Source organism: Eleutherodactylus coqui, chromosome 4 (assembly GCF_035609145.1).
Source record: "Eleutherodactylus coqui strain aEleCoq1 chromosome 4, aEleCoq1.hap1, whole genome shotgun sequence".
Lineage (NCBI taxonomy): Eukaryota > Metazoa > Chordata > Amphibia > Anura > Eleutherodactylidae > Eleutherodactylus > Eleutherodactylus coqui.
In genome coordinates, this window is record NC_089840.1 from 34583983 (window position 1) to 34610881 (window position 26899).

Below are 26899 nucleotides of genomic sequence, written 5' to 3' on the forward strand. Positions count from 1 at the left end.
GATTATAGTGTAGGGGTAAATAGTAAGTATATAATACCTCACATGAGGGGATTATAAAGTGTAGCGGTATATAGTATGTATATAATATTAAATGAGGGGTTTATAAAGTGCAGGGGTATATAGTAAGTATATAATATCTCACATGAGGCGAGAATAAACTGCAGGGATATATGGTAAGTATATAATACCTCACATGAGGGGATTATAAAGTGTAGGGGTATATAGTAAGTATATACTACCTTGCATGATGGGATTATAAAGTGAAGGGGTAAATAGTAAGTATATAATACCTCACATGAGGGGATTATAAAGTATAGGGGTATATAGTAAGTATATAATATTAAATGAGGGGGTTATAAAGTGCAGGGGTAGATAGTAAGTATATAACATCACATATGAGAGGATTATGGGGTACAGGAATGTGTAATAGATATTTTATACCACACATGGGGGGGGGGGGGGGGAGAATACAGGGGTATGTAAAATCACAGAGGAGGTGATCATACAGAGGTGTGTAATAAATATATAATAGCACTCCAGGGGATCATAAAGTACTGGGGTGTATAATATGTATATAATATCATACATGAGGTATTCCAGTGTACAGCGGTATATAATAACGGTATAATATCACTCTCGGCCGTTATACATCCGGTAATTACAAGCTGCGGGTTTCCAGTTTCGGTTTCCCTCAGTGCCGCTTCCTATCACCGAGACACCGGAGCTCGGCTACACGGTGCGGTGATGGAGTCCACGGCTGCGCTTCTCCTGCTGCTCGGGGTCGTTGGCTGCTGCCGGGGTGAGTGACGAGGTGATACCGGGGAACTGGTGAGAGGAGCGGGGGACGAGGGGCGGCCACACCGGGGAGTCCCGCGGCTATCGGGAGACATGGAGCCGTCACGCCGCGACCGGAGATAACACGGCAGGAGGTTTACCTCCCAGCCGCCGGTCATGGCGCCCGCTCCGCACTGTACCGTATCGGGACCGGCTCCTCGTCGGCCGATCTGGTCGGCTCCTCCCCCACCGGGTTAGATATTACTTATACTTAATGTTCGCTGAGATTTTAGTTTTCTTCAGAAAATCCACCCCCAATATTACTACAAGATCCGTGATGGCACTAAGATTCCTGCCGCCGATCCGCTGCAGATCCGCATGAGGATCACCCCGTTGTTCGTCATTGGGGACATAATTTAGCATTTTTGCCCCAAAAATTGGGCCACGCCAAAAAATCCACCGCGGGGTGCAGATGGTATTGTTGTCAGACCTGAGGCATACACAGGGGCAGTATATCTATTAAAAATCGGATGGAACTCCCGGTAGCGCCCTACATATGAATGAGTGAAACGCACATGGGGGTTTAAAGGGCCCTCGCACAGCCGGAGGTTTCCGCATTCCACACTGCAAATCAGGGTAAATTCTGCAGCAAAACCCGCATGGCTCACTGTGGATTTTGATGCAGAATGGAAATGTCGTACAGGGGTTGTCCGGCCGCGCAGGGCGACATTCTTTTATAATAATGCTGTCCATACATGGGTTCAAAACAGCAGCTCTGCAGACGTATCACACATCATCGGCTTAGATACGTCTGCAGAGCTGCTGTATCTAAGCAGATCCTGTGGAATATGTCTACTAAGCAGATATATCTAAGCTGATCCTGTGTGATTCAGCATCTCAGCAGATGTATCACATTATCGGATTAGATACAGCATCTCAGCAGATGTATCACACAGAACCGGCTTAGATACAGCGTCTCAGCAGGCATATCGAAGCAGATCCTGTGTGATACGTCTGCTAAGACGCTGTATCTACGCTGGCGGCATATGAGCGATAATCATTGCGTGTAAATGCTACCATCCTGCACTTTTTGTCTGAAGGATTATTTTTAGGTGAGTTTAAAAGCCATCATTCAGGCCGCACACTGTGTTCTCCAGGAGAGCAGGGGGTAACGTTGTTTTCTCTTAGGGGCCAGAACAATAGAGCTAATTGCAGAGCTCAGACCACCTACTGAGTTTTGCAACAGCTCCAAGAGGCTCATTTGCACTCTAATGAAGCTGCTAAAGTACTAATGGGCATTAGTGTCTATTAGTACTTTATGCAAAACGATCGCTAAAACTTTCAATTTTTCAGTCTCTTGAAAGATTATCTTTGCGTGTAAATGGGTCTTAACATTTTAAAATCTAATGTACATCAACATGATGGATAGACTGAAGACTACATTTCTAGCTCAAATGTAATGGGAACAGGACCGTACGGATTCTGCTGCTTTGAAGCACTGGGTCGGTGTACTGCTCGTTGCTTGTCATTCGTTCTTACCGCATCTCTCAACCAGAAGGCAAAGTATGAATGAGATCCCGATAAAGAAAAGAAATGACATGTAGACTCAGCCAAGGCAGGTGACAGAGAAGATTCCTTGATGACCTGAGGAGGGTAATAGAGAACATTCCCCAATGAGTCAAGGAAGAACGTAGAGAAAAAGTTCCTGGAAGAGTCAAGGAAGATGTTTGAGAAGATTCCCTGATGAGCCGGGGAGGGTGATGGAGAAATATTTCCTGATTAGTCGAGGAAAAGGAAATAAGATTCCCTGATGAGCTCAGGAGGATGATATACAAGAGCTTTCTTAAAGAGTAAAGGAAGGTGAAGGAGAAGACCTTCCTCGGCTCAACAGGAAACAGAGACGATTCCCTGATGAACTAAGGAAGGTGACAGAGAAGATTCCCTGATGAACTAAGGAAGGTGACAGAGAAGATTCCCTGATGAACTAAGGAAAGTGACAGAGAAGAAATTCCCTGATGAGCTAAGGAAAGTGACAGAGACAATTCCCTGATGAACTAAGTAAGGTGATGGAAACGATTCCCTGATGAACTAAGGAGGGTGACGGAGACGATTCCCTGATGAGCTAAGGAAGGTGATGGAGAAGATTCCCTGATGAACTAAGGAAGGTGACGGAGAAGATTCCCTGATGAACTAAGGAAGGTGACGGAGACGATTCCCTGATGAGCTAAGGAAGGTGACGGAGACGATTCCCTGATGAGCTAAGGAAGGTGATGGAGAAGATTCCCTGATGAACTAAGGAAGGTGACGGAGAAGATTCCCTGATGAACTAAGGAAGGTGACGGAGACGATTCCCTGATGAACTAAGGAAGGTGACGGAGACGATTCCCTGATGAACTAAGGAAGGTGACGGAGACGATTCCCTGATTAACTAAGGAAGGTGACAAAGAAGATTCCCTGATGAACTAAGGATGGTGACGGAGACGATTACCTGATGAACTAAGGAAGGTGACGGAGACGATTCCCTGATGAACTAAGGCAGGTGACACAGACGATTTCCTGATGAACTAAGGAAGGTGACGGAGAAGATTCCCTGATGAACTAAGGAAGGTGACGGAGACGATTCCCTGATGAGCTAAGGAGGGTGACGAAGACGATTCCCTGACGAGCTAAGGAAGGTGACGGAGACGATTCCCTGATGAGCTAAGGAAGGTGACGGAGACGATTCCCTGATGAACTAAGGAATGTGACGGAGACGATTCCCTGATGAGCTGAGGAAGGTGATGGAGAAGATTCCCTGATGAACTAAGGAAGGTGACGGAGACGATTCCCTGATGAGCTAAGGAAGGTGATGGAGAAGATTCCCTGATGAACTAAGGAAGGTGACGGAGACGATTCCCTGATGAACTAAGGAAGGTGACAGAGACGATTTCCTGATGAACTAAGGAAGGTGACGGAGAGGATTCCCTAATGAACTAAGGAAGGTGACGGAGAAGATTCCCTGATGAACTAAGGAAGGTGACGGAGACGATTCCCTGATGAGCTAAGGAGGGTGACGAAGACGATTCCCTGATGAGCTAAGGAAGGTGACGGAGACGATTCCCTGATGAGCTAAGGAAGGTAACAGAGAAGATTCCCTGATGAACTAAGGAAGGTGACGGAGACGATTCCCTGATGAGCTAAGGAAGGTGATGGAGAAGATTCCCTGATGAACTAAGGAAGGTGACGGAGAAGATTCCCTGATGAGCTAAGGAAGGTGACAGAGACGATTCCCTGATGAGCTAAGGAAGGTGATGGAGAAGATTCCCTGATGAACTAAGGAAGGTGACGGAGACGATTCCCTGATGAGCTAAGGAAGGTGACGGAGAAGATTCCCTGATGAACTAAGGAAGGTGACGGAGACGATTCCCTGATGAGCTAAGTAAGGTGACGGAGAAGATTCCCTGATGAGCTAAGGAAGGTGACGGAGACGATTCCCTGATGAGCTAAGGAAGGTGACGGAGAAGATTCCCTGATGAACTAAGGAAGGTGACGGAGACGATTCCCTGATGAACTAAGGAAGGTGACGGAGACGATTCCCTGATGAACTAAGGAAGGTGACAGAGAAGATTCCCTGATGAACTAAGGAAAGTGACAGAGAAGAAATTCCCTGATGAGCTAAGGAAAGTGACAGAGACAATTCCCTGATGAACTAAGTAAGGTGATGGAAACGATTCCCTGATGAACTAAGGAGGGTGACGGAGACGATTCCCTGATGAGCTAAGGAAGGTGATGGAGAAGATTCCCTGATGAACTAAGGAAGGTGACGGAGAAGATTCCCTGATGAACTAAGGAAGGTGACGGAGACGATTCCCTGATGAGCTAAGGAAGGTGACGGAGACGATTCCCTGATGAGCTAAGGAAGGTGATGGAGAAGATTCCCTGATGAACTAAGGAAGGTGACGGAGACGATTCCCTGATGAGCTAAGGAAGGTGACGGAGAAGATTCCCTGATGAACTAAGGAAGGTGACGGAGACGATTCCCTGATGAACTAAGGAAGGTGACAGAGACGATTCCCTGATGAACTAAGGAAGGTGACGGAGACGATTCCCTGATGAACTAAGGAAGGTGACAAAGAAGATTCCCTGATGAACTAAGGATGGTGACGGAGACGATTACCTGATGAACTAAGGAAGGGGACGGAGACGATTCCCTGATGAGCTAAGGCAGGTGACAGAGACGATTTCCTGATGAACTAAGGAAGGTGACGGAGAAGATTCCCTGATGAACTAAGGAAGGTGACGGAGACGATTCCCTGATGAGCTAAGGAGGGTGACGAAGACGATTCCCTGACGAGCTAAGGAAGGTGACGGAGACGATTCCCTGATGAGCTAAGGAAGGTGACGGAGACGATTCCCTGATGAACTAAGGAATGTGACGGAGACGATTCCCTGATGAGCTGAGGAAGGTGACGGAGAAGATTCCCTGATGAACTAAGGAAGGTGACGGAGACGATTCCCTGATGAGCTAAGGAAGGTGATGGAGAAGATTCCCTGATGAACTAAGGAAGGTGACGGAGACGATTCCCTGATGAACTAAGGAAGGTGACAGAGACGATTTCCTGATGAACTAAGGAAGGTGACGGAGAGGATTCCCTAATGAACTAAGGAAGGTGACGGAGAAGATTCCCTGATGAACTAAGGAAGGTGATGGAGACGATTCCCTGATGAGCTAAGGAGGGTGACGAAGACGATTCCCTGATGAGCTAAGGAAGGTGACGGAGACGATTCCCTGATGAGCTAAGGAAGGTAACGGAGAAGATTCCCTGATGAACTAAGGAAGGTGACGGAGACGATTCCCTGATGAGCTAAGGAAGGTGATGGAGAAGATTTCCTGATGAACTAAGGAAGGTGACGGAGAAGATTCCCTGATGAGCTAAGGAAGGTGACAGAGACGATTCCCCGATGAGCTAAGGAAGGTGATGGAGAAGATTCCCTGATGAACTAAGGAAGGTGACGGAGACGATTCCCTGATGAGCTAAGGAAGGTGACGGAGAAGATTCCCTGATGAACTAAGGAAGGTGACCGAGACGATTCCCTGATGAACTAAGTAAGGTGACGGAGAAGATTCCCTGATGAGCTAAGGAAGGTGACGGAGACGATTCCCTGATGAGCTAAGGAAGGTGACGGAGAAGATTCCCTGATGAACTAAGGAAGGTGACGGAGACGATTCCCTGATGAACTAAGGAAGGTGACGGAGACGATTCCCTGATGAACTAAGGAAGGTGACGGAGAAGATTCCCTGATGAACTAAGGAAGGTGACGGAGACGATTCCCTGATGAACTAAGGCAGGTGACAGAGACGATTTCCTGATGAACTAAGGAAGGTGACAGGGAAGATTCCCTAATGAACTAAGGAAGGTGACGGAGAAGATTCCCTGATGAACGAAGGAAGGTGACGGAGACGATTCCCTGATGAGCTAAGGAGGGTGACGAAGACGATTCCCTGATGAGCTAAGGAAGGTGACGGAGACGATTCCCTGATGAGCTAAGGAAGGTGACGGAGACGATTCCCTGATGAACTAAGGAAGGTGACGGAGACGATTCCCTGATGAACTAAGGAAGGTGACGGAGAAGATTCCGTGATGAACTAAGGAAGGTGACGGAGACGATTCTCTGATGAACTAAGGAAGGTGACGGAGACGATTCCCTGATGAACTAAGGAAGGTGACGAAGACGATTCCCTGACGAGCTAAGGAAGGTGACGGAGACGATTCCCTGATGAGCTAAGGAAGGTGACGGAGACGATTCCCTGATGAGCTAAGGAAGGTGACGGAGAAGATTCCCTGATGAACTAAGGAAGGTGACGGAGAAGATTCCCTGATGAGCTGAGGAAGGTGATGGGGAAGATTCCCTGATGAACTAAGGAAGGTGACGGAGACGATTTCCTGATGAACTAAGGAAGGTGACGGAGAAGATTCCCTGATGAACTAAGGAAGGTGACGGAGACGATTCCCTGATGAGCTAAGGAGGGTGACGAAGACGATTCCCTGATGAGCTAAGGAAGGTGACGGAGACGATTCCCTGATGAGCTAAGGAAGGTGACGGAGACGATTCCCTGATGAACTAAGGAAGGTGACGAAGACGATTTCCTGATGAACTAAGGAAGGTGACGGAGATGATTCCCTGATGAACTAAGGAAGGTGACGGAGAAGATTCCTTGATGAACTAAGGAAGGTGACGGAGACGATTCCCTGATGAACTAAGGAAGGTGACGGAGACGATTCCTTGATGAACTAAGGAAGGTGACGGAGAAGATTCCCTGATGAGCTAAGGAAGGTGACGGAGACGATTCCCTGATGAACTAAGGAAGGTGACGGAGACGATTCTCTGATGAGCTAAGGAAGGTGACGGAGAAGATTCCCTGATGAACTAAGGAAGGTGACGGAGACGATTCCCTGATGAACTAAGGAAGGGGACGGAGAAGATATTTCTGATGAACTAAGGAAGGTAACGGAGACGATTTCCTGATGAACTAAGGAAGGTGACGGAGAAGATTCCCTCCTTTACCTGAATACAGTACAAGAAGCAGAAAAAAATCTCTCCAAAGCAGACACACCTGGTATTCAGAGATAGCCTTTATTATATGCTGGCGCACATAGCGGATTCTATCAGTCCTCCAGTGTCTGTCAATGTCCTCCCGCAATACGCAGATCCCACAATATTTCCGCAGTACTCACTGCGGAAGTGCTGCGTGACGGACAGCTTCTATCGACTTCAATGGAAGCCGGCCGTGCGTATGCCGCACAAAACCGCAGCACGCCGCGATTTCTCACCCGCGAACGGAAAATCGCAAATGATTTCTGCTAGTGGGAGGGAAATTACGTTTTGCCATAGCATGCCATGGGCTGGATTTGCTGCAAAATTCTGAGGCAGAATCCCGCTCTGGATTTCACAATGCAAATCCGCCCGTGGGAAGGAGGCCAATGTCCGGAGACAGGAAGTCAATGCTAACAGATTGATTTGTAGTCTTGGCCACAGTGACATTTACACAGTACCATAAGCGTCATGTATAATACACCTGTAACGTACACATATGTAGTATACACTGATAATATACATGTACTGTTGTAGCAAATTTTTACTGGACCCTTGATTCGTTGAATGTTTTGTGTCACAGTTTATTTCCCCTTCAATAGCTTTTCAATGGCTTTTGTTTTGATAAGATAACTTGTTGCAGAAAGTTGTTAAACTTTGCCAAATCTGTATTTATTGTATTATTATACTGTACCTGCATATAATGTACCTGTATATAATGTACCTGTATATGATGTACCTGCATATAATGTACCTGTATATAATGTAGCTGTATATAATGTACCTGCATATAATGTACCTGTATATAATGTATAGCAATATAGTTTACTTGTGTACTGTGTATTATAAATGCACCATGTACATGACCCCAATCTAATTCAATCAAGGGCTCCTTCACAGGGATGTAGGCGGGTCTACCACAGCGTTGTACACATTACAGCCCATGCGCTCTGCAGGCAGAGACTGCATACGGGCTGTGTATGGCACTGTGCATGCCCATGAAAGACGTGGTCACGGACATGCGCAGTGTGACTTTTCTGTGTAATGCATACGTACAGGCAGCGTGTCATACGCAGAGAAATAGAGAATGCTGTGGCTTATTTCTCCAGCGTATCAATACGCAATGCCCAAAGGCAGGTGTGCATAGATCAATGAAAGTCCATTGGCTTTCATTGACTCCATTCACCACGTTACGCACGGGATATACACGCGTGTAATACACGGTGACAATACGCCCATGTGAATGAGCCCTAACTGTGCTGTGCAAAAACTTCTTGTTCTCACAATCCAGCAGTGTAAACCAGAGTGTCATGTATCCTGTGAGTATCAGCTGCAGATATACTGCTGCTGCAACTGTGACAAAGTCCTCAACTGTGAGCAGGTCAGGGAGGGAGAAATAACAGAATAAAGCCATAAACAGCTGATAGTGTTATGTACTGTATGTACACAGTGACTACACCTGTCCACCAGCAGAATAGTGAGTGCAGCTCTGGAGTATAATACAGGATGTAACTCAGGATCAGTACAGGATAAGTAATGTATGTACACAGTGACTCCACCAGCAGAATAGTGAGTGCAGCTCTGAAGTATAATACAGGATGTAACTCAGGATCAGTACAGGATAAGTAATGTATGTACACAGGGACCCCACCAGCAGAATAGTGAGTGCAGCTCTGCAGTATAATAAAGGATGTAACTCAGGAGCAGTACAGGATAAGTAATGTAATGTATGTACACAGTGACTCCACCAGCAGAACAGTGAGTGCAGCTCTGGGGTGTAATACAGGATGTAACTCAGGATCAGTACAGGATAAGTAATGTAATGTATGTACACAGTGACTCCACCAGCAGAACAGTGAGTGCAGCTCTGGAGTATAATACTGGATGTAACCCAGGATCAGTACAGGATAAGTAATGTATGTACACAGGGACTCCACCAGCAGAATAGTGAGTGCAGCTCTGAAGTATAATACAGGATGTAACTCTAGATCGGTGGGGGATAACTAACGGCCTGTATTTCCGTACAACCTGCACCCTGGGGTTCGCTCATCACTATCATCTGTTTGGGGTTGGTAGAATTGTTATATTTTTTTTAACTTTGTTTTATTAGCATATTGCAGAACAATTATTACAGTCAGTTTGTACAATATATTTCTTATTTGCTCTGTATCTTATTTCACTGTTCAACAATACAGTTTCATTTGTAACTAGAGATGAGCGAACCTACTCGGCCACGCCCCTTTTTCGCCCGAGCACCGCGATTTTCGACTACTTCCGTACTTGAGCGAAAAGATTCGGGGGGCGCCGTGGGTGAGTGGGGGGTTGCAGTGGGGAGTGGGGGGGGGGAGAGGGAGAGAGAGGGCTTCCCCCTGTTCCCCACTGCTACCCCCCGCTCCGCCACGCCTCCCCCCGGCGCCCCCCGAATCTTTTCACCCGAGTACGGAAGTACTCGAAAATCGCGGTGCTCTATCGAGTAATTACTCGAAACAAGTAGGTTCACTCATCTCTCTTTGTAACGTTTACCATATAAAATAACAAAAAACCAACCTTTTGATGTGTTTGGTTGTGTATGTCTATGCTTATTTATTATTCTAATTATAGTGTGTTGTATGAGTTTGTCCACAAACCCCATACTTTCTCATATTGTCTGGGCACCCTTTGTGTTGATATACCACCATTTCGTATGGTATTATAGTGTCAACCATTCTCCTCCAGCATGAGGCGGAGGGCGCTCTCGTTGCCGTCCATCTCATAGCCACTGCTTTTCTAGCCACAAATAGTGTTTCTCTGATAAATATTTTATCATGGTGAGTCCCTGCCTCTTCGTCTATCTGCCCTAATATCGCTACTTTGGGATCTAGCTCCTGGGGGACTGGTAGCAATCCAGAAATAAAGGTGATGACTTCTTCCCAGAAGGTTTTAACATGCGTACATTCCCACATTAAATGCCAAAAGTCAGCATTTGGTTGACGGCACCGATGACAAGATGTTGTGTTAGTTCTTCCCATTTTGTTCAGGCGAACTGGCGTAAGATACGCTTGGTGTATAATATATAGTTGAGTGAGTCTGTTATTAATTGCCGGTGATACTAATAGGTGTGACCCCATTGCCTCTTGCCAGTCTTCTGTTGTCAGTGTGGGATGTCATTTTTCCATTTGTCATAGATTGACAGTGGTTCGTGATCCATTTTGGTTGATAGCAGGTGTGTATAAAGTAGCGATATCTATCCTTTGGGTCCCTGTGTTTTAAGGATCCCTACTGTTGGGTATTTGGTGGGAATTGAGCATTCAGAGCATGTCTCAATTGAAAATATCTGCAGATTTGTTCTTCAGGGGTTTGTACCTTCTCCCGTAGCTGCATGTAGGATAGCATTATATTGTCCTCATATATATCGCCCAGTGTCCTTACCCCTAGTGTCTTAGAATTGTTATATTTGTGAACATTTGTATTTCTTTTCAGGTTTGGAGCCGATTGCGGTATGTTCTGGCAGCGATGTGACATTTAGAGCAGCAGCTTCTGCCCGACCCTTGGAGATCAATTGGTTCAAGGATAGCAGTAAAATTGTGGAAGTGGAAGAGGGGAAGGATCCATTCTACTTCACCTGTCAGGGCAGATGTATTGTAAATCTACCACGAAGGACCCTCATCGTCACGAATGTGACTGCGGAGGACAGTGGAAGTTACAGAGCTGCGGTTTTAGTCGGGGGTACATTAGAGGACACGAACTTCAGACTACAAGTGGACGGTGAGTGCGGAGCTGGAGCCATTATTTGCATCTGTTCATCACTTTGACTAATAGTTGGTGCGCCCCTTCATGATTTCTGTATGGCTCATCAGACTATAAGCACACTGATCAGATTACTAGAAGCCATAATCCAGAGTAGATAAAGGGGTATTCCGGTGACATTAAGTTATCGCCTGTCGGCAGAACAAGGTCGCCTGCGCACGACTGGGTGGGATCCTGCAGTGGAATCCGACCCTGTGCCCAGCTGGTTACCCTGCGTACCTGTCCGGATTCTTCTTTATTTTGTACTGTGGATGTGCCGACTGTTGCGTCAGCGCACATGCGCAGTGCTAGGCGATAATACGGATCCTGCAACCTTTCTGCAATGATGATTGACCCCTACTGTTTGCGAGAATGGGGGTCCACTGACCCCTGAGAGATTGGCAAAATGAGCAGAATGGGAGCGCGCATGCTTGGCCATTGCTCCATGCATTTCAATGAAAGCGCTGAAATCAGATAACGTAATGTCACTGGAATGCTCCTTTAAGTGATCAGTAGTAGAAGTGATCGCTGACGGCCAGCATTTAGCTGTAGCTGGATCCGTTTTTAATTCCAATAAATTTTTATTGTGATGTTAGGTAACGTTACATAGTAATAATCATATTACTGATAGGGAGAGGAGTGGGGGGGGGACATGGGGGTGTGGAGGTAATTAGGTGCATCTCTGTTTCCGACCAACATATCACTTTATTCCTTTCTTTTTTAGCAGGACCACGTGGTGCGGCTCTGTAGCCCATCCTATTTTTTGAGGGTTAGCTCGGCTCCCAAGGAATCAAGCCCTTTTTGATCCCCTCTATCCAGGGTTGCCAAGTTTTTTTTAAATTTGGTGATTCTATCTTGTTTTATTGCAAATACGTTTTCGAGTGTGCTGTGCTCAGATAGCATTTTAGTGAGGTTTTGTGCTGTGGGTATTTTTGTGGATTTCCAATTCCTGGCAATCAGTAATTTAACACAGAGCAGCATTTGGGTTATAGATTTTCTGCACTGGGGGGGGGGGGGGGGGATTCCTCCATCTCCAGTAATAAAATCGTCGTCTGTGGTTTTAATTTGATTCTGATCCCCCATAATTTATGGACAATCGTAGGTACCGCATTCCATATTGGGCGGAGACTGGGGCATTCCCAGAATATATGTAGAAGGGATCCTTTTTCTTCGCAGCCCCTCCAGCAGTTCCCCGGGGTACCCGGAAACAGTTGAGCTAGTCTCTGGGGAGAATAATACCACCTCGTTAAAGTTTTTTGGTGAACTTCTAGTAATTTGGCGCTTAGAGAACATTTGTAGGCCCAGTTACAGGTTTTGGTCCAATCATTTAGTTCGTATGAAGCTTTTAAGTCCTTTTCCCAGTTAAGTATATGAATTTGTTTCCGTTTGTTGGGGTCTCCTGTTGCTTCTCCATTGTATATCTCGTACCAATATTTTAATGTACTCTTTGGTATGTTCTGTGCATAAAATAGATTGTACAAATACAGAGGTAATGATAGTGCAAGGTTTTTATTGCGTGACAGGTAGCTTTTTATTTGCATGTATTGTAGGAGGTCTGAATTGGTAAGTTTCATTTTTTCGCATAGTGTGTCGAAGGGTATAAGTTTAGAGTCGTTTTGGATGTCTAGTAGTGAGTTAATTCCTTTGTGTTTCCAGCTGTTTAGCGATAGATTAGGGATCAGTGATTCCAGGACATCGATTGATATCGGTATTTGTTTTCTCAGGAGGTGAGAGTTGGAGATTCTAAGTATGGTCAGCCATGTTTCTATTGAAGCTTTAATAGGTGGGCAGTTCGGGATTTTGATATTTGTGTCGATTGAGGCTGCTAATAGCATTGTGCGGAGGTTCTTCCCTCCTCCCAGGTGTTTTTCAATTGCTGGCCAGCTAATGTTGTTTTGTGGGGCGCACCGGGCTCTTAGCTGTTGTGCTATGGTGGCTCTACAATACGCTGCTATGGTAGGGACTCCCATACCTCCCCTTCCTCTGGAGGAATATAATATGGAGGCTGCCATCCTTGGCCTCTTTTTTTTCCAAATAAATGTTAGCATTTGATTTTGTAGAAGTTTGAGGTATTTTTGGGGAATGGGGAACATCATAGTTCTGAATATGTATACAATTTTTCGTAATACCATCATTTTGTATAACACTATTCTCCCTAGCCATGTGGGTTCTGTTTTTTCGAAATTGTCTAGGTCTTTTTGAAGGGAGCTGAGTAAGAAGTTTAGGTTAGTTATCGGCATGTTACTCAGGGGAATCGTAAGTTTTAGTCCCAGGTACGGGATCTCCTCTGTTTCCCATGAGTATGGAAATTCTGTTAAACCATTTGGTTTAACAGACGCTCCAGTCCTTTATCAATGAGGTCCTCTATAAGTTTCTTCTCAAACAACGGACTAGACCATCAGATAATAAAGTACGGGTCATTGGAACATGTGATGATGGAGTACCATTCATGCAAGGGTTACTACAAAAATATTGGCATATCCTCAAAGACGATCCGGATATTCGAGACATCGTTCCAGAGAGGCCCCTCTTCACTTTTAGGAGGGGAAGGAATCTTAAAGACCATTTGGTCAAAAGTCATCTGGACCCTTCTGTTAACACACGCACCTGGTTGGGCCAGGCTCGACCTATTGGTACTTTTGCATGCGGAAGGTGTGAAGCTTGCACATACATCAGTAAGGGCGACAAATTTCACAGTGTGTCAACAGGTACCTCGTATGTGATTAAGGACTTCATTAATTGCAAATCCTCGAACTTAGTCTATGTTGCCACATGCCCATGCCCCAAGAATTACGTCGGCAAGACAATTCAGCAATTCCGCAGACGTATCTTGGGGCATGTGGGCAATATCAGCAGGGGAGAGAGCACCCCGGTGACAAACCACATGCGTCAGGTACATGTGGGGGACGAACTCAATATCAAATTCCAAGGTGTAGAACTTATACGCTCCTATGGAAGAAGAGGTGACGTTAACCGCAAAGTTTTACAGAAGGAATCACAGTGGATCTATCGGATGGATTCCGTGGCCCTAGGGGTCTAAATGAGATGCTACCCTTTGGGTGCTTTCTCTAACTTCTCTCTGGTTTCTAATTATTATTTATTATTTTACTTTTTACTGTCTTTTTCCCGGTTACTTTTTCTTAGGTCTTATTCATCGTCCCTGTTTTCATTCATTTTAAATATGCAGTAGGCATTTCTCTTGAGTATATATGCACACTTATCTATGTCACCTGGCATTGATGTGGTCTTGCAGTCCATAATATCAGTTATGCGGCTTTTTTCTTTCTTCACAATATCCAATGATGCGCATAAATATCAATTTTCTCAATTATAGCACTTGCAAGCCTATTCATATTGCTTTATCATGCATATCTCCCTTTCTTTTATCGCTTTGTATTACAGTGGTACATCCTCATACTTCATCAATTATCCTAAGTTAACCTTCATATTAATGGAGGCCACTGTTCTCATGTGTATTACTAATTGAAATGCTATGTTCTGCTTAGCCACACTTATTAATAATCATCCATATGCTTACTAACATCATCTACTGCTGCTGTGCATCTTCTATCGTATAGTCATAAGCACCGAATAACGAACGAGCATATCTCTCCGGTCTCCATGACTACGGACTGCTGTTTGTTTACCTACTAGCCACAAGCACATGTGCCATCCTGCGGCTTAACCCCTCCCCTCTCACGTCAGCAGGCCCCCGCCCTGTCCACAACGTTGCAAGGGGGTGGTTTCCCTTTTCTTTTTTTTTTTTTTTTTATTATGGATGGTCACTCATTGGCTTACAGGGACGTGCCCCCAAGTGGGGCGTTAGCCTCCTTTCCTCATTTAAGACACACAACTCCTGTGCAGTCATCATTTCCCTCCTGTCTACCAGCAAGACAGGAGCTGCTGTTCTCACTCTTTTCTTCCAACTTTTCGCTCTGTCTCCTACCGGATTAGGGTTTACCTTTGTGTTAGAAGCTTTCTCCACATATCGTGGGGTTGCTGGTTTTCTGTGGATATTGTTCCCAGTTTGTCATTTCTATCCCAAAACTCCCCTTTTTTAGGGGTTTAATCAATTTTTGGGCTATTTGGGACGCGTTATCTTCTATTTTAGTGTCCCGTTTTAATCTGGTTAGGTTTATCTAGAGGAACGAATTCCTCCTTTTCTCATCCAGGAGGACTTAACTACTTAGGGAAGTTCAGGGTTTCATATTCATTGCCTGATAACAGCATTATTTTCAGTGTATGGCACCTTTGTATCATAGATTAGAGAAACGTTATAACTACCAAGGACAATTTCGTGTCTGATGACACCATCATAGATTACGGTTCCTGATGAGTCTGTGTATGACAGAAACGCGTTGAACCAGTACGAACCATTTCTGCATTAATAATTCTCTCAGAAGGTTTTTCTGAATCTCGTCCTGAATGGTTATTGAAGCTATATTCTGCATGAGAACGCATCAGTACCTTAAGTGTGGTTCTCTGGTTATTTCTAGCAGAATTTGATTCTTCATTGATTGATAACCTGTGGTTGATAATCTATCAGCCACTTGTGTATTTTTTCTCGGGGGGCATCAGCAGAAGCTTTGCTTGTGGTTTGTCCATTCTAAACGAAACTATATACAGTTCTTTTTTCATCACGGACAAGGACCTATCATAGGCTGCTGCTGGTGTCCTACTGTTTCAGCATCTTTAGCCCGGTGCTATTATCCAGATAGGGCAGTTACCTGGTCAAGAACCAGATTTTATCTCTTACTAGCGTACCCGTCGCGCGTTGCTGCGAAGACAGACAGACATACATACATTCGTTTTTATATATCTAGATGACGGCAGCAGCGACCACTGAGGTTTTGTAGGCCGCTGCTTCCCCCTTGCGGGCTGAATAAAATAGCCGTTGTGTGGAACATCCAATTTATCCGGCTGCTGTGGCTTCTTGGGAAGATATCCTAGTACATGTTTGCCCACTTCCAACTCCAATGGAGACTGACTGTAAATGGCTGGCGTGCTCTAGTATTTATGGTTCCTAGCTGTACGTGTCATTGCATACAGTCTATCTATCTATCTATCTATCTATCTATCTATCTATCTATCTATGACATCAGGAAATGAGAGAATTAGATTCCGTACGTAAAATTTGAACGCTAATTCTTTGGCGCTTTGAATTGAATAATCGAGTTGGGACCCATTAACTTTTCCTATTTATGACATAATCAATGCTCGTGCCAAATTTCAAGTTTCTATGACATTGGGAAATGAGAGAATTAAATTCCGTACATAAAATTTGGACGCTAATTCTTTTGCGCTTAGAATTGAATAATCGAGTTGGGATGAGACATAAGGCCTTGCCCATAAGCATTCCCCAACCTCCAAGAACTGAACCTACCTACCTGAATGAGATTTTGTAGGCCGCTGCTTCCCCCTTGCGGGCTGAATAAAATAGCCGTTGGGTGGAACATACAATTTATCCGGCTGCTGTGGCTTCTTAGGAAGATATCCTAGTACTTGTTTACCCACTTCCAACTCCAATGGTAATTGGCTGGCGTGCTCTAGTGGTTCCAAGCTGTACGTGTCATAATAGAGCCTTAATGACATCACAATGCAGCTTATGAGAACATGTTGTGGCATGTTCGCGCGTTGCTGCGAAGACAGACATACATACATACTACGTTTTTATATATCTAGATGACGGCAGCAGCGACCACTGAGGTTTACCGCTGGGGTATGTCACTCTTATTACTAATGGGGGGAGTGTCACTATTATTACTGCTGTGGGATGTCACTATTATCGCTGGGGTGAAGGTGTCACTATTACCGCTGGGGTATGTGTACATGTGGCAGAAATGGGCAGGGCTCTTTCAGAATAGACCGGGTGCAGATTTTGACTGCTTTTTAGATGCGGAAATGCTGCAGAATTTTCCACAGAAATCTCCGCTGAGGACATTCTGCAGTATTTCCGCGTCCAAAAAGCAGTCAGAATCTGCACCCGGTCTATTCTGAAACAGCCTTGTCCTTTTTAGAACGACGGGGGTAAAATCATACGTTGTGATAAGCCCCGCCCCCTGACGTGTTGGCACTTTGCGATACATAAGTGGGTTTTGGGTTGTAGTTTGGGCACTCGGTCCCTAAAAGGTTCGCCATCACTGGCCTAGTACATGTTTGCCCACTTCCAACTTCAATGGAGACTGACTGTAAATGGCTGGCGTGCTCTAGTATTTATGGTTTCAAGCTGTACGTGTCATTGCATACAGTCTATCTATCTATCTATCAGGGTTATTGCATACAGTCTATCTATCTATCTATCTATCTATGACATCAGGAAATGAGAGAATTAGATTTTGTAGGCCGCTGCTTCCCCCTTGCGGGCTGAATAAAATAGCCGTTGGGTGGAACATACAATTTATCCGGCTGCTGTGGCTTCTTAGGAAGATATCCTAGTACTTGTTTACCCACTTCCAACTCCAATGGTAATTGGCTGGCGTGCTCTAGTGGTTCCAAGCTGTACGTGTCATAATAGAGCCTTAATGACATCACAATGCAGCTTTATAGAACATGTTGGGGCATGTTCAAGGGCGTCCGATGTTGATGACATCAGTGATGACATCACAATAGCAGGTGGCTTACTTATTCGATCTACGTGGGGGGGGGGGGCGTAACTTTCGACGAAGCTCGCGCGCCATTTATCGTAGGATATTTGTACTATGCCTATAATCTTCCCAGGAGTGTACTCAACAACTTCCCAAAGTTTCATGGCGATCGGATGAATGGTGTAGTAGCGCATAAAGGACAAACACGCACGCACGCACGCACACACGCACGCACGCACGCAGACAGACATACATTCAATTTTATATATATAGATTTAAGAGGGTTTGTGTACTAAGAAGACATAGGCCTGGTGGCCTCTTGTCATTTCACCTCTAATAATTCTGATCCTTGTTGATGAGACACAATAGGAGCCCGAATGTACGTCACCATTGGAGGTGTTCCGTAAACCACTTACCTTGATGGAACGATCATCCTCCTTTCATCTTTTTGTGAAGGACGCATCCTAATATGGTCCTCTAATCTTTATTGGGTGACATCCATCCCCAATGGTTGACTGAAAAAGAGTGCATTAGAGTGTCTCACGTTGCAGGATACTTCTGCATTGTAATAGAGGTGTCAATTGCATGTATTTTCTCTGGTCCTTTTCCAGGGTTTAAAATTCTTGCTCTGTGTTTGTTAGTTCCAGTTTGTCTGTTTTTTGTGAGGCCCAATCATTTTATATTTATAGATTAATAAAAGTTATATTTTAAGGGATATACCCAGTGAATACCTCTATAAGTTTATCGGCCGCTTTGTTCTGGTTTACCTCAATGATAATCTTATCTTTTCGGCAGATTTTGAGTCCCATATTTCTCATGTCCGTCAGGTCCTCCAGGCATTGCGTGATAATAATTTGTTTGCAAAAAAGGAAAAGTGTGTCTTTTCTGTACAAGAAATCACAATTCTGGGACACATTATTATCCCGAGGGGGTTCAAGATGGATTCGGAGAAGGTCCGGGCGGTACAGGACTGGGTGCTACCAGAGAATGTGAAGGCGCTCCAGAGGTTCCTGGGTTTCGCAGATTATCAGAAATTTATTAGGGGATTTTCAGTGGTGGTCAAACCTTTGACAGATATGACAAAGAAAGAGTGCTTCCCTTCTAAATGGTCCCCAAGGGCATTACAATCTTTTCATGCTTTGAAGAAATGTTTTGCGACGGCTCTGGCTCTGGTGCAACCAGGCTCCTCCAGAGCTTTCGTGGTGGAGTTTGATGCTTCTGAAGTTGGCGTTGGGGCGATGCTGTCCGAGGGAACGTCCTTGTGCGTTATTCTCATGTAAATTTTCTACTGCAGAGCAAAATTCCGATGTTGGTGACAAAGACCTGTTGGCTATTAAGTGGGCTTTTGAGGAGTGGCGGCACTTCTTAGAAGGGGCTTGACATAAGGTGACAGTTTTTACGGACCACAAAAACCTGATCTAGTTAGAGTCAGCCAAGAGACTTAACGCAAGACAGGCTCGGTGGTTACTGTTTTTTTGCGCTTTGACTTTATGGTTACATATATTATCCTGGCAGTAATAATGTTAAGGCCGATGCGCTTTCCAGGAGCTTTGTTCCGGTGGTCTCAGACGAGCCCCCCTGCGCCTATTCTTTCTGAGGGGGCTGTAGTGTCAGCAGTTTCACTAGATTTGGAGGAGTAGCTCCGTAAGGCACAGGATTTAGCCCCAGCGAGCCTTCCAATGCGAAAGCTTTTTGTCCTTGTGAATTTAAGGCCCCTTGTCCACAGCTGAGGCTGAATGTCGCTAGTGATATTCCACCGCGGGGGAGGTGTGAGGAGCTCGGACAGGTCTCCGAGGTGAGCCTATCTGATAGATAGGCCTACCGCGGAGAATTGCGGCATGCCGCGATTTAAATCCTGTGAGCGGAGAATCGCTATGATTCTCCGCTGATGGACACTGGCGCTGCGCTTTTCATAGCAACTCTATGCAAAGCTTCAGAGAGTGTAATCCGCGGGCGATTTATGGCCCGTGGACAGGCAGCCTAAGGCTGCAGGTACTGTCTCAGGTATATACGGTAGTTATGTGATAGCTGGTCATCCGGGGATTAATAATACCCCAAAATTACTCACAAGAACTTTTTGGTGGCCGTCATTACAGCAAGATGTTTTCAGTTTTGTCTCTTAGGCTGGGTTCACACAGGGCGGATTTGCCGCGGTTTTGCCGCAGCAGATCCGCCTGCGGCTGCTAATCTCGGGATTAGCCAGCCATGTGGACAAGATTTCTCAGAAACCTCATCCACACGGGACGGCAAATCCGCTGCGGTAAGTCCGGCTGAAACTGCGGCTGCGTCCGCCGCAGCCACGGTTTCAAAAGAAGCAGCATGTCTGTTTATCTTTTCTTTTTTGTTTATTTATGTCACGGCCGCGCTCTCCTCTATGGGAGCGCCGGCCGCAACGGAAAAGCAAGCGGCCGGGCCGCAACGGAAAACCGCGGCGGTTCTTCTGGCGGAAATCTCGCGGGTTTTTGCTGTGGCCAAACCGCGAGATTTCCGACGGGAATCCGCCCTGTGTGACCCCAGAGTTATTGTGAGGTTTGTGCCAGAACTAAATTTCCTTGAACTGCCCCTGCCGGGAGGTTGATGCCTTTGCCGATACCAGTGAGACCTTGGACTCATTTGTTTATGGACTTTATTGCGGAATTGCCGCTTTCAGAAGTTAATACCATCATCTAGGTTGTGGTAGATCGTTTCAGCAAGATGTGTCATTTTGTGGCTCTTCCCGGTCTTCCCAATGCTAAAATCTTCCCCAAATTGTTTATTTCTCACATTGTGAGATTGCACATGTTACCAGCAAATATCATCTCCAACCTTGGGGTCCAGTTTGTTTCCAAGTTCTGGCGTTTTGTTTGCTCTCGTTTGCGATTTCAGCTCTCGTTTTCCTTTGCATATCATCCAGAGAATAATGGGCAAACTGAGAGATGTAACCAGAGTCTGGAACAATACTTGCGGTGTTATGTCTCAGAGAGGCAGGAGGATTAGTCCAGGTTTTGCCTTTAGCTGAGTTTGCACTTAACAATAGATTGTTGGAATCTACGGGGACGTCGCCTTTCTTTTGTAATTATGGGTCCCATCCATGTTTTGGTCCCTTTTCTAAGGATGTCGGAGGTACCTGAGGAGAATGAGTTCTCCTCTAACATTGAGGCGGTGTGGGAAGATATTCAGAAGAATCTTCAAAGGACGGTTACAAGTTTTAAGCGGGTGGCGGATAATAGACGTTCTGAGGGGATTAACTTCTTGGTGGGGGACTTAGTTTGGTTGTCAACTAAGAACATAAAAATCAAACTCATGTCTTTTAAGTTAGGTCCACATTTTATCGGCCCGTTCAAAATCATCGAAAAGATTAATCCGGTGTCTTTTCATTTGGAGATTCCTAGTTCGATGAGAATAACTAATGTGCTTCATAAGTCTCTGTTAAAAACGTTTGTTGACTCAGGTAATGGTTCATCTCCACCCGCCCCGGCTATGGTTGATGGGGATATTCATTTTGAGATAAGTCGGATAGTGGACTCTCGTCTGGTTAGAAGAGCACTACAGTATTTAGTGCATTGGCGTGGCTATGGTCCTGAGGAGAGGACATGGGTACGGGCGGCAAATGTCCATGCAGATCGGCTTGTGAAAAATTTCCACAGACTAAATCCGAATCGGCCTGATCCTAAGTGTCCTGGGGCCCCTTCTGAAAGGGGAGGTACTTTTGTAGCGGTTTTGGGATTGCTGCCTTGTAGACAGTCCGGTGCTGGTTTTGGACATGTTTCTACATCTTCTGGCGCAGTGGGTATGCTATTTGGTGTGGGGTGCTTGGTCACACCTGGGGATGATTACTTGGGCTATTTAGCCTGGCTGGACGCTGAGCTGGGCTGCGGGTGATTCTCAGTCTCTCCCTGACTGAGCTAGCAGTCAGTAGGTTCCTGCTGGATCTCTTCCAGTCACTTGCTGCAGCGTACAAGCTAAGTACTGCATTTGTTTTGCATTATTATTTTGGTTTTCTGGTTTTGTTTCTTTTCCCCACATAGGGTCAGCTAGGGCGGAGGTGCGAGTGTGGGTCCGCACTTTTCAGATTGATCGGCCCGCTGATTAGGCAGGGTCTTTCCCTGTGTTTGTTTACATAGGGACAGTGTTTCCCATATTTTTGATCCATTTTTTTTTTGTTATTTATATGGATTTCTGGTAGATCTGTGAGTGACAAATCCAGCATGTCCAGGGTGAACGTGACACTCAGCCAGGAGAAGATGTGGTAAGGAGACTGATGGGGGAGGAATAGATTTTTTTTTTTTTTATAATGACTAAACCCTTTAGGCTGGGTTCACACGGGACAGATTTGCCATGAAAATTCCATGCAGAATGTCTGCGCGGCAAATCCGCCCGTGGCTCCTATTCCCGGGATTAGCCAGCCATGTGGACGAGATTTTGCAAAAATCTTGTCCACACGGGACGGCAAAGCTTGGCGAAACCAGCGATGCTGCGCGGAATTGACAGCCACATCATGTCAATCTTTTTTTTTCTTTTTTTATTCCGCTGTGGCCTCACTCCTCTCTATGGGGAGAGAAAGCTGCACCAGAATGTTGGTGGATGAACCGCTTCAAAACCTGTGGCGAAATGCCGTGGGTTTTGAAGCTGCAGCTCTCCCGCGGAAATCTTTGCGGCTTTTCGGTGTGGCCAAGCTGTGAGATATCTGCAGGATTTCCGTCCCGTGGGAACCCAGCCTTAAGTTGCTATACTCTATGAAAATGGAAATTCCTTACATGTGTATGTATTAGCAGAGTGGCGGAGGACGGCTCGCTGGTATCCTCAATTTTTTCTCCTTACTGGAAACTCCTCTATTTTTGTTAGATTTTCACAATATTCTGTTTTAGTAAAAACAGAGTGGATGCATGTGAGCAGTGGGAAGGGGGTTCACATAGTTATATGTACAATGTCATGCTGTCATCATTATTAATGGATTATTCTTCTACAGATCCTGTTTGTAACGTCACGATCCGTAACACGACTGTCCAGAACAATGTTACGCTGCAGTGCGTCTGCTCCTCCTCTGGCGCCGCTCCTGCAAAGTGTGAATGGTATAAATGGGACAGTGGAAATTACCGCAGTGTGTCTGACGGGTGCAGCATCACCGTGCATAAGGAGGAAAAACCACAACAATACGAGTGTGTCGCCTTCAATGGGGCCTGCAACAATTCTGCCACCTTCACAGTGCCTGGTAAAGAACCAGGTGAGTGCGGCTGGTATCCGTCAGTCTAGGGGCGGTCTGGATGCAGCTGTCACTGGTCATTATTATTAATGAGGAGGAGGGATTCTCATTATACCTGCAGTAATGGAGGAATTATCACAGCAGCCATGTGCCAAGTCAGTGTGCCAGCTGTGTACCAATGTGTACGGTCCCTCAGACCAAGGTTACTCTGGTTGGGGAGCAATGAATAGAGGATGACACTTTCCGTATACAAGTAACTTGCAGGGACCATCTAATGCAGACAAGTCCGGTGAATACAGGAGAACCTGGTCTGTAAAACCGTGGTCTAAACCAGAGCTGTATCGCAGCGGGCGTGGACCTGCTGTGCCACTGACTGATTTGATTTCGGGTTACCCCTGAAGGCCGCACTAGGGGGTCCCCTGGTCTTCACCCTTTAGCCAATTTTTTTTAGAGGGATCTGATCTTTACTGAGACCAGTGCTGGTGAAATGACCAGGAGGTTTCCTTGTAGCAAAGTGGCAGCTAGACCCAGACAGGTCAGAAGACCACAAAGGAAGGTACCAAAGATACAGAACACCTTCACTTGGATCACTAGGAGCCTTATTGCTCAGACACATTCTGGAGGGTGCTATAAAGGGTTGTTTGACTTTTTTTTTTTACATATTGTTAGGGAAATCCTCAGATTTCTTAGCGAGTTTCATTGTCTGGTCCGAATTATATGAGTTGTGTACACAAATCACTGACACATGACACAGCCAGTATCATCCAACAATGGTGCTCTTCCAACTTTATTAACACCCTCACGGTTCAAATATACCCTAGATTACGTATCAGACATACACTACCCTGTAATCATAAGAACTGATGATTAGTTCTAGGTGCTAATGGTTTAACCTATGTTAACGCCTTGAGGTGTGTTACTACTAAATACGTAATTCCTAGGAACTGAAACTGGGGCTTCTTTCACATGAGCGCATATCTGCTGGCCGTTTTCACGCCCGGCCGATATACGCTACATTGAAAGAGGGAAAATCTGGTGAACGGGCGCACAAATTAAACATTTGTGCGCCCGCTCGGCGCAAGTGGGCTGAGCTCACCAGGCCATCACCCTCCCAATCGCAGGCTCACCTGTCGTTCTTCCCCACTCATTCTATGCAATAGAATGGGGCCGAACGGGGGCGGAGCTGAGCGCCAGTCCACCCCCAAATTGATGGCTATAGACAAGAGGCGGGAGATCGTGGGCGCTTAGCTCCGCCCCCATCCATAGCCATCAATGGGAGGGGTGGACTTAGCCCCACCCCCTCCCATTGCACAGAACGAGCGAGGAGGAACGACAGGTGAGCCTGCACGGGGGAGGAGAACAGAAGGAGGGAGTTTAGTAGCCACGCTGCTAAACTCCCTCCCACCTACGGCCGCTACCATGGACTCCCATAGGAGCCCATGCAGCGGCCAATGTATTCCCGGCTTAAAAGTTCCAGGACTATCTTTTTGGCCCAATGTAAAAACGCCCGGAACTATATTGGCCTGGCCGGGAGTTTTTACATCACGGGAATACGCCAATGTGATCTGATGCATTGGAATCCAATGCATCAAAACACAGCGCATATCAGCCGATATGTGCTCATGTGAAAGAAGCCTTAAGAAGGGGAATAGGCTCTATTTCATTGTTCAAGCTGCCCCTCTCCGAAGGGAGGGGGTCAGAACACGCTAGCTCAGGACATTCCTAAGCCAGGAAAGCACATGGGGGAGTATGAGTATATATATAACAGTGTACAACTTAACAAGTTAACCATTTAGATGCTAGTTATCTACTAAGAGGGAAGATATACCCATATATACATATACACCCATGTGTTTGCCTAGGCTGATGTAAGAAACATATATACACCATAGAATACATATATTATTACTATAACAATATTTAAGCTCCTACCCGCCCCATACTGTTGTCTAGTAATATACTTTCCAAAATGTTGTTTCGACACTTCAGCATCTGACCTGTGATGTCACCAGGTCTGCTAGCCCAGTGACGTTTCATAAACAGGTCACATGGGCTTCTAACATAGAAGCCACGGCGATGACGTCCTGTTTTGGGGCCTCCTATTGACTGCAGCAGTCACATGGGTAAAGAACCACATGACCCCTGCAGACAAGGTAGTCAGAACTATGAGGACAGGAGCGCATCCGAGGTAGGTGTATTATTATTTTCATTTATTTCATCCCACCACTGTCACCAATGTATTTACAGTATATATGGGGAAAAACCCTTTAAATAACATGGGGAGCAACTGGATAGGTTGGTGATGGGAAAGCTGGGTGCAAGTTGGTCCTTTAACCCTTTCCAATCCACTGTCTGACGTCTGAAGACATTCTGATTGAAGGCTGTACAGCTCCAATGTCTTAAGACATCCAGCAGCGTATTCTTACTGTATATTACTGGCCGCTCTGTTGTCGGAGGGCCTCTCTAACATCTACATGGCCAGCAGAAGGCGCCATTGTATAATGGCAGAAAGAGAAAGCCCCCTAGGAAACCCTGAATCCAAATTTGGATTGCAAAGAGTTAAGAGACAGTTTGTGTGCGCACTCCCATAGACAGAAAAAGGAGACCAATGTGGTGAGCAGATCCCGGCGTGTACAGGAGAGGATTGATATATACAGGAGAACCTGCGCTGATATTTGTCCGCACCGTAGTAGAAATCTGCACGAATAAGCAGCATGTTCATTAGGTTTGTTCACGCTGGCAACATTTGCATCAAAAAGTCCTGACATGAATTTACCTCCTAATCCACAGCAGGAATCCAAGGCTGAGACAACTTTCATTTTGAATGTCACTGATCTGCACATGGATTTACCCCTATTCATTGGGACAGATCCACACGCAGGCACCCAGTGGTGAAACCATCAGGATTTGGCATTGCAACATCTCAGAGGGGTGACCCTGGGCACCTGGCTAACCTGAAGACCTGGGAGGTATAAGTGCTGACTTGTCACGGTGGCTCTTACTAGGCTCTGGTCCTGGAGGGATGACACACAGCCAAGGCCAGTGTAGTATCGCAGGCCAGCTTCAACACCCCTAGGATAGGGAATGCCAATAAACGGGATGGGGGTAGTAGTACTAATCACTTGTGACGCCACCGTTCGCACACACTGGTATGCTACGCGCCGGAGAAATGAACACAGAGATTTGTGTCTAGTACCTCAGGTCCCCAGAAACGGTTAGGGCCCAGTATAACCTTTAGTTTTTATAACAGGTAATGCGGGTACAATTCACAGTAACAGGTTAGTAGGCTATTGCTCAGAGGTAGTGAGAAGGTACAGGCTCATAAAATCTGTCTCAAAATGGACGCTAGATACAAAATGGAGCATTATAATATATAAATAAGCTTGTGCGTAGTGAAACAATAATTCACGCAGAAATAGCTTTAGAGCATGAGATACGGTGCAATGTCTAATGATTTGTTTTTTATTCTTCCGGGAACCAAGCCTGGAACAATCGTTATCAGAAGGGACCCTCCCTGAGCTCTGGGAAAAGAATGAATCGTGCTAACAAGACGCTGTGACCATCCTAACTCACAAGGGAGGACGAGATAACGTCCGGGAGGAATAAACATTTGACGGACATTTCATATATATTCTCACACTGTGCTGTAATGTTTTTTTTAACCCAATGAGACTAACCCCGTGACTAATGACGCATTCCTTTCCTGTATTGAGAAACGCTATGCAAAGTTAATAAAGATTCAGAGTACGTATGCCTTAAGCAGAGTGAGCTGTATACTTGCCGGGGCTCTCTCCACGTATCTGAGGAGAACTGGAAACTGTCTCCTTGTGTAGTTTTTGGCCTCCTTGATGCATCCAGGTACGAACTAATTTGGAACCCAAGGCCTGAAAGGTTAATGTGACCGCGGTGCAGCGGTCCTTAATAGTAGGGAGGATTACACAGGATGAATAAGGTCCTACAGTCCATGTTATCTGTATGTCACCAGTCCTGGATTGAGAGCACTCCAGAGGAAGAAGGGGGG

General features: G+C 45.7%; 1 protein-coding gene across 1 annotated transcript; it reads left to right on the top strand.

Moving 5' to 3' along the window:
- The first annotated feature begins 680 nt into the window (after window positions 1-680).
- On the top strand, window positions 681-26695 carry LOC136625192 (titin-like). Its single transcript, XM_066599210.1, has 4 exons — window positions 681-799; window positions 10807-11091; window positions 22645-22899; window positions 26361-26695. Exons 1-4 carry the CDS (start codon window positions 745-747, stop codon window positions 26435-26437), a joined length of 672 nt encoding a protein of 223 aa, XP_066455307.1. The 5' UTR covers window positions 681-744; the 3' UTR covers window positions 26438-26695.
- Window positions 26696-26899: the final 204 nt, after the last annotated feature.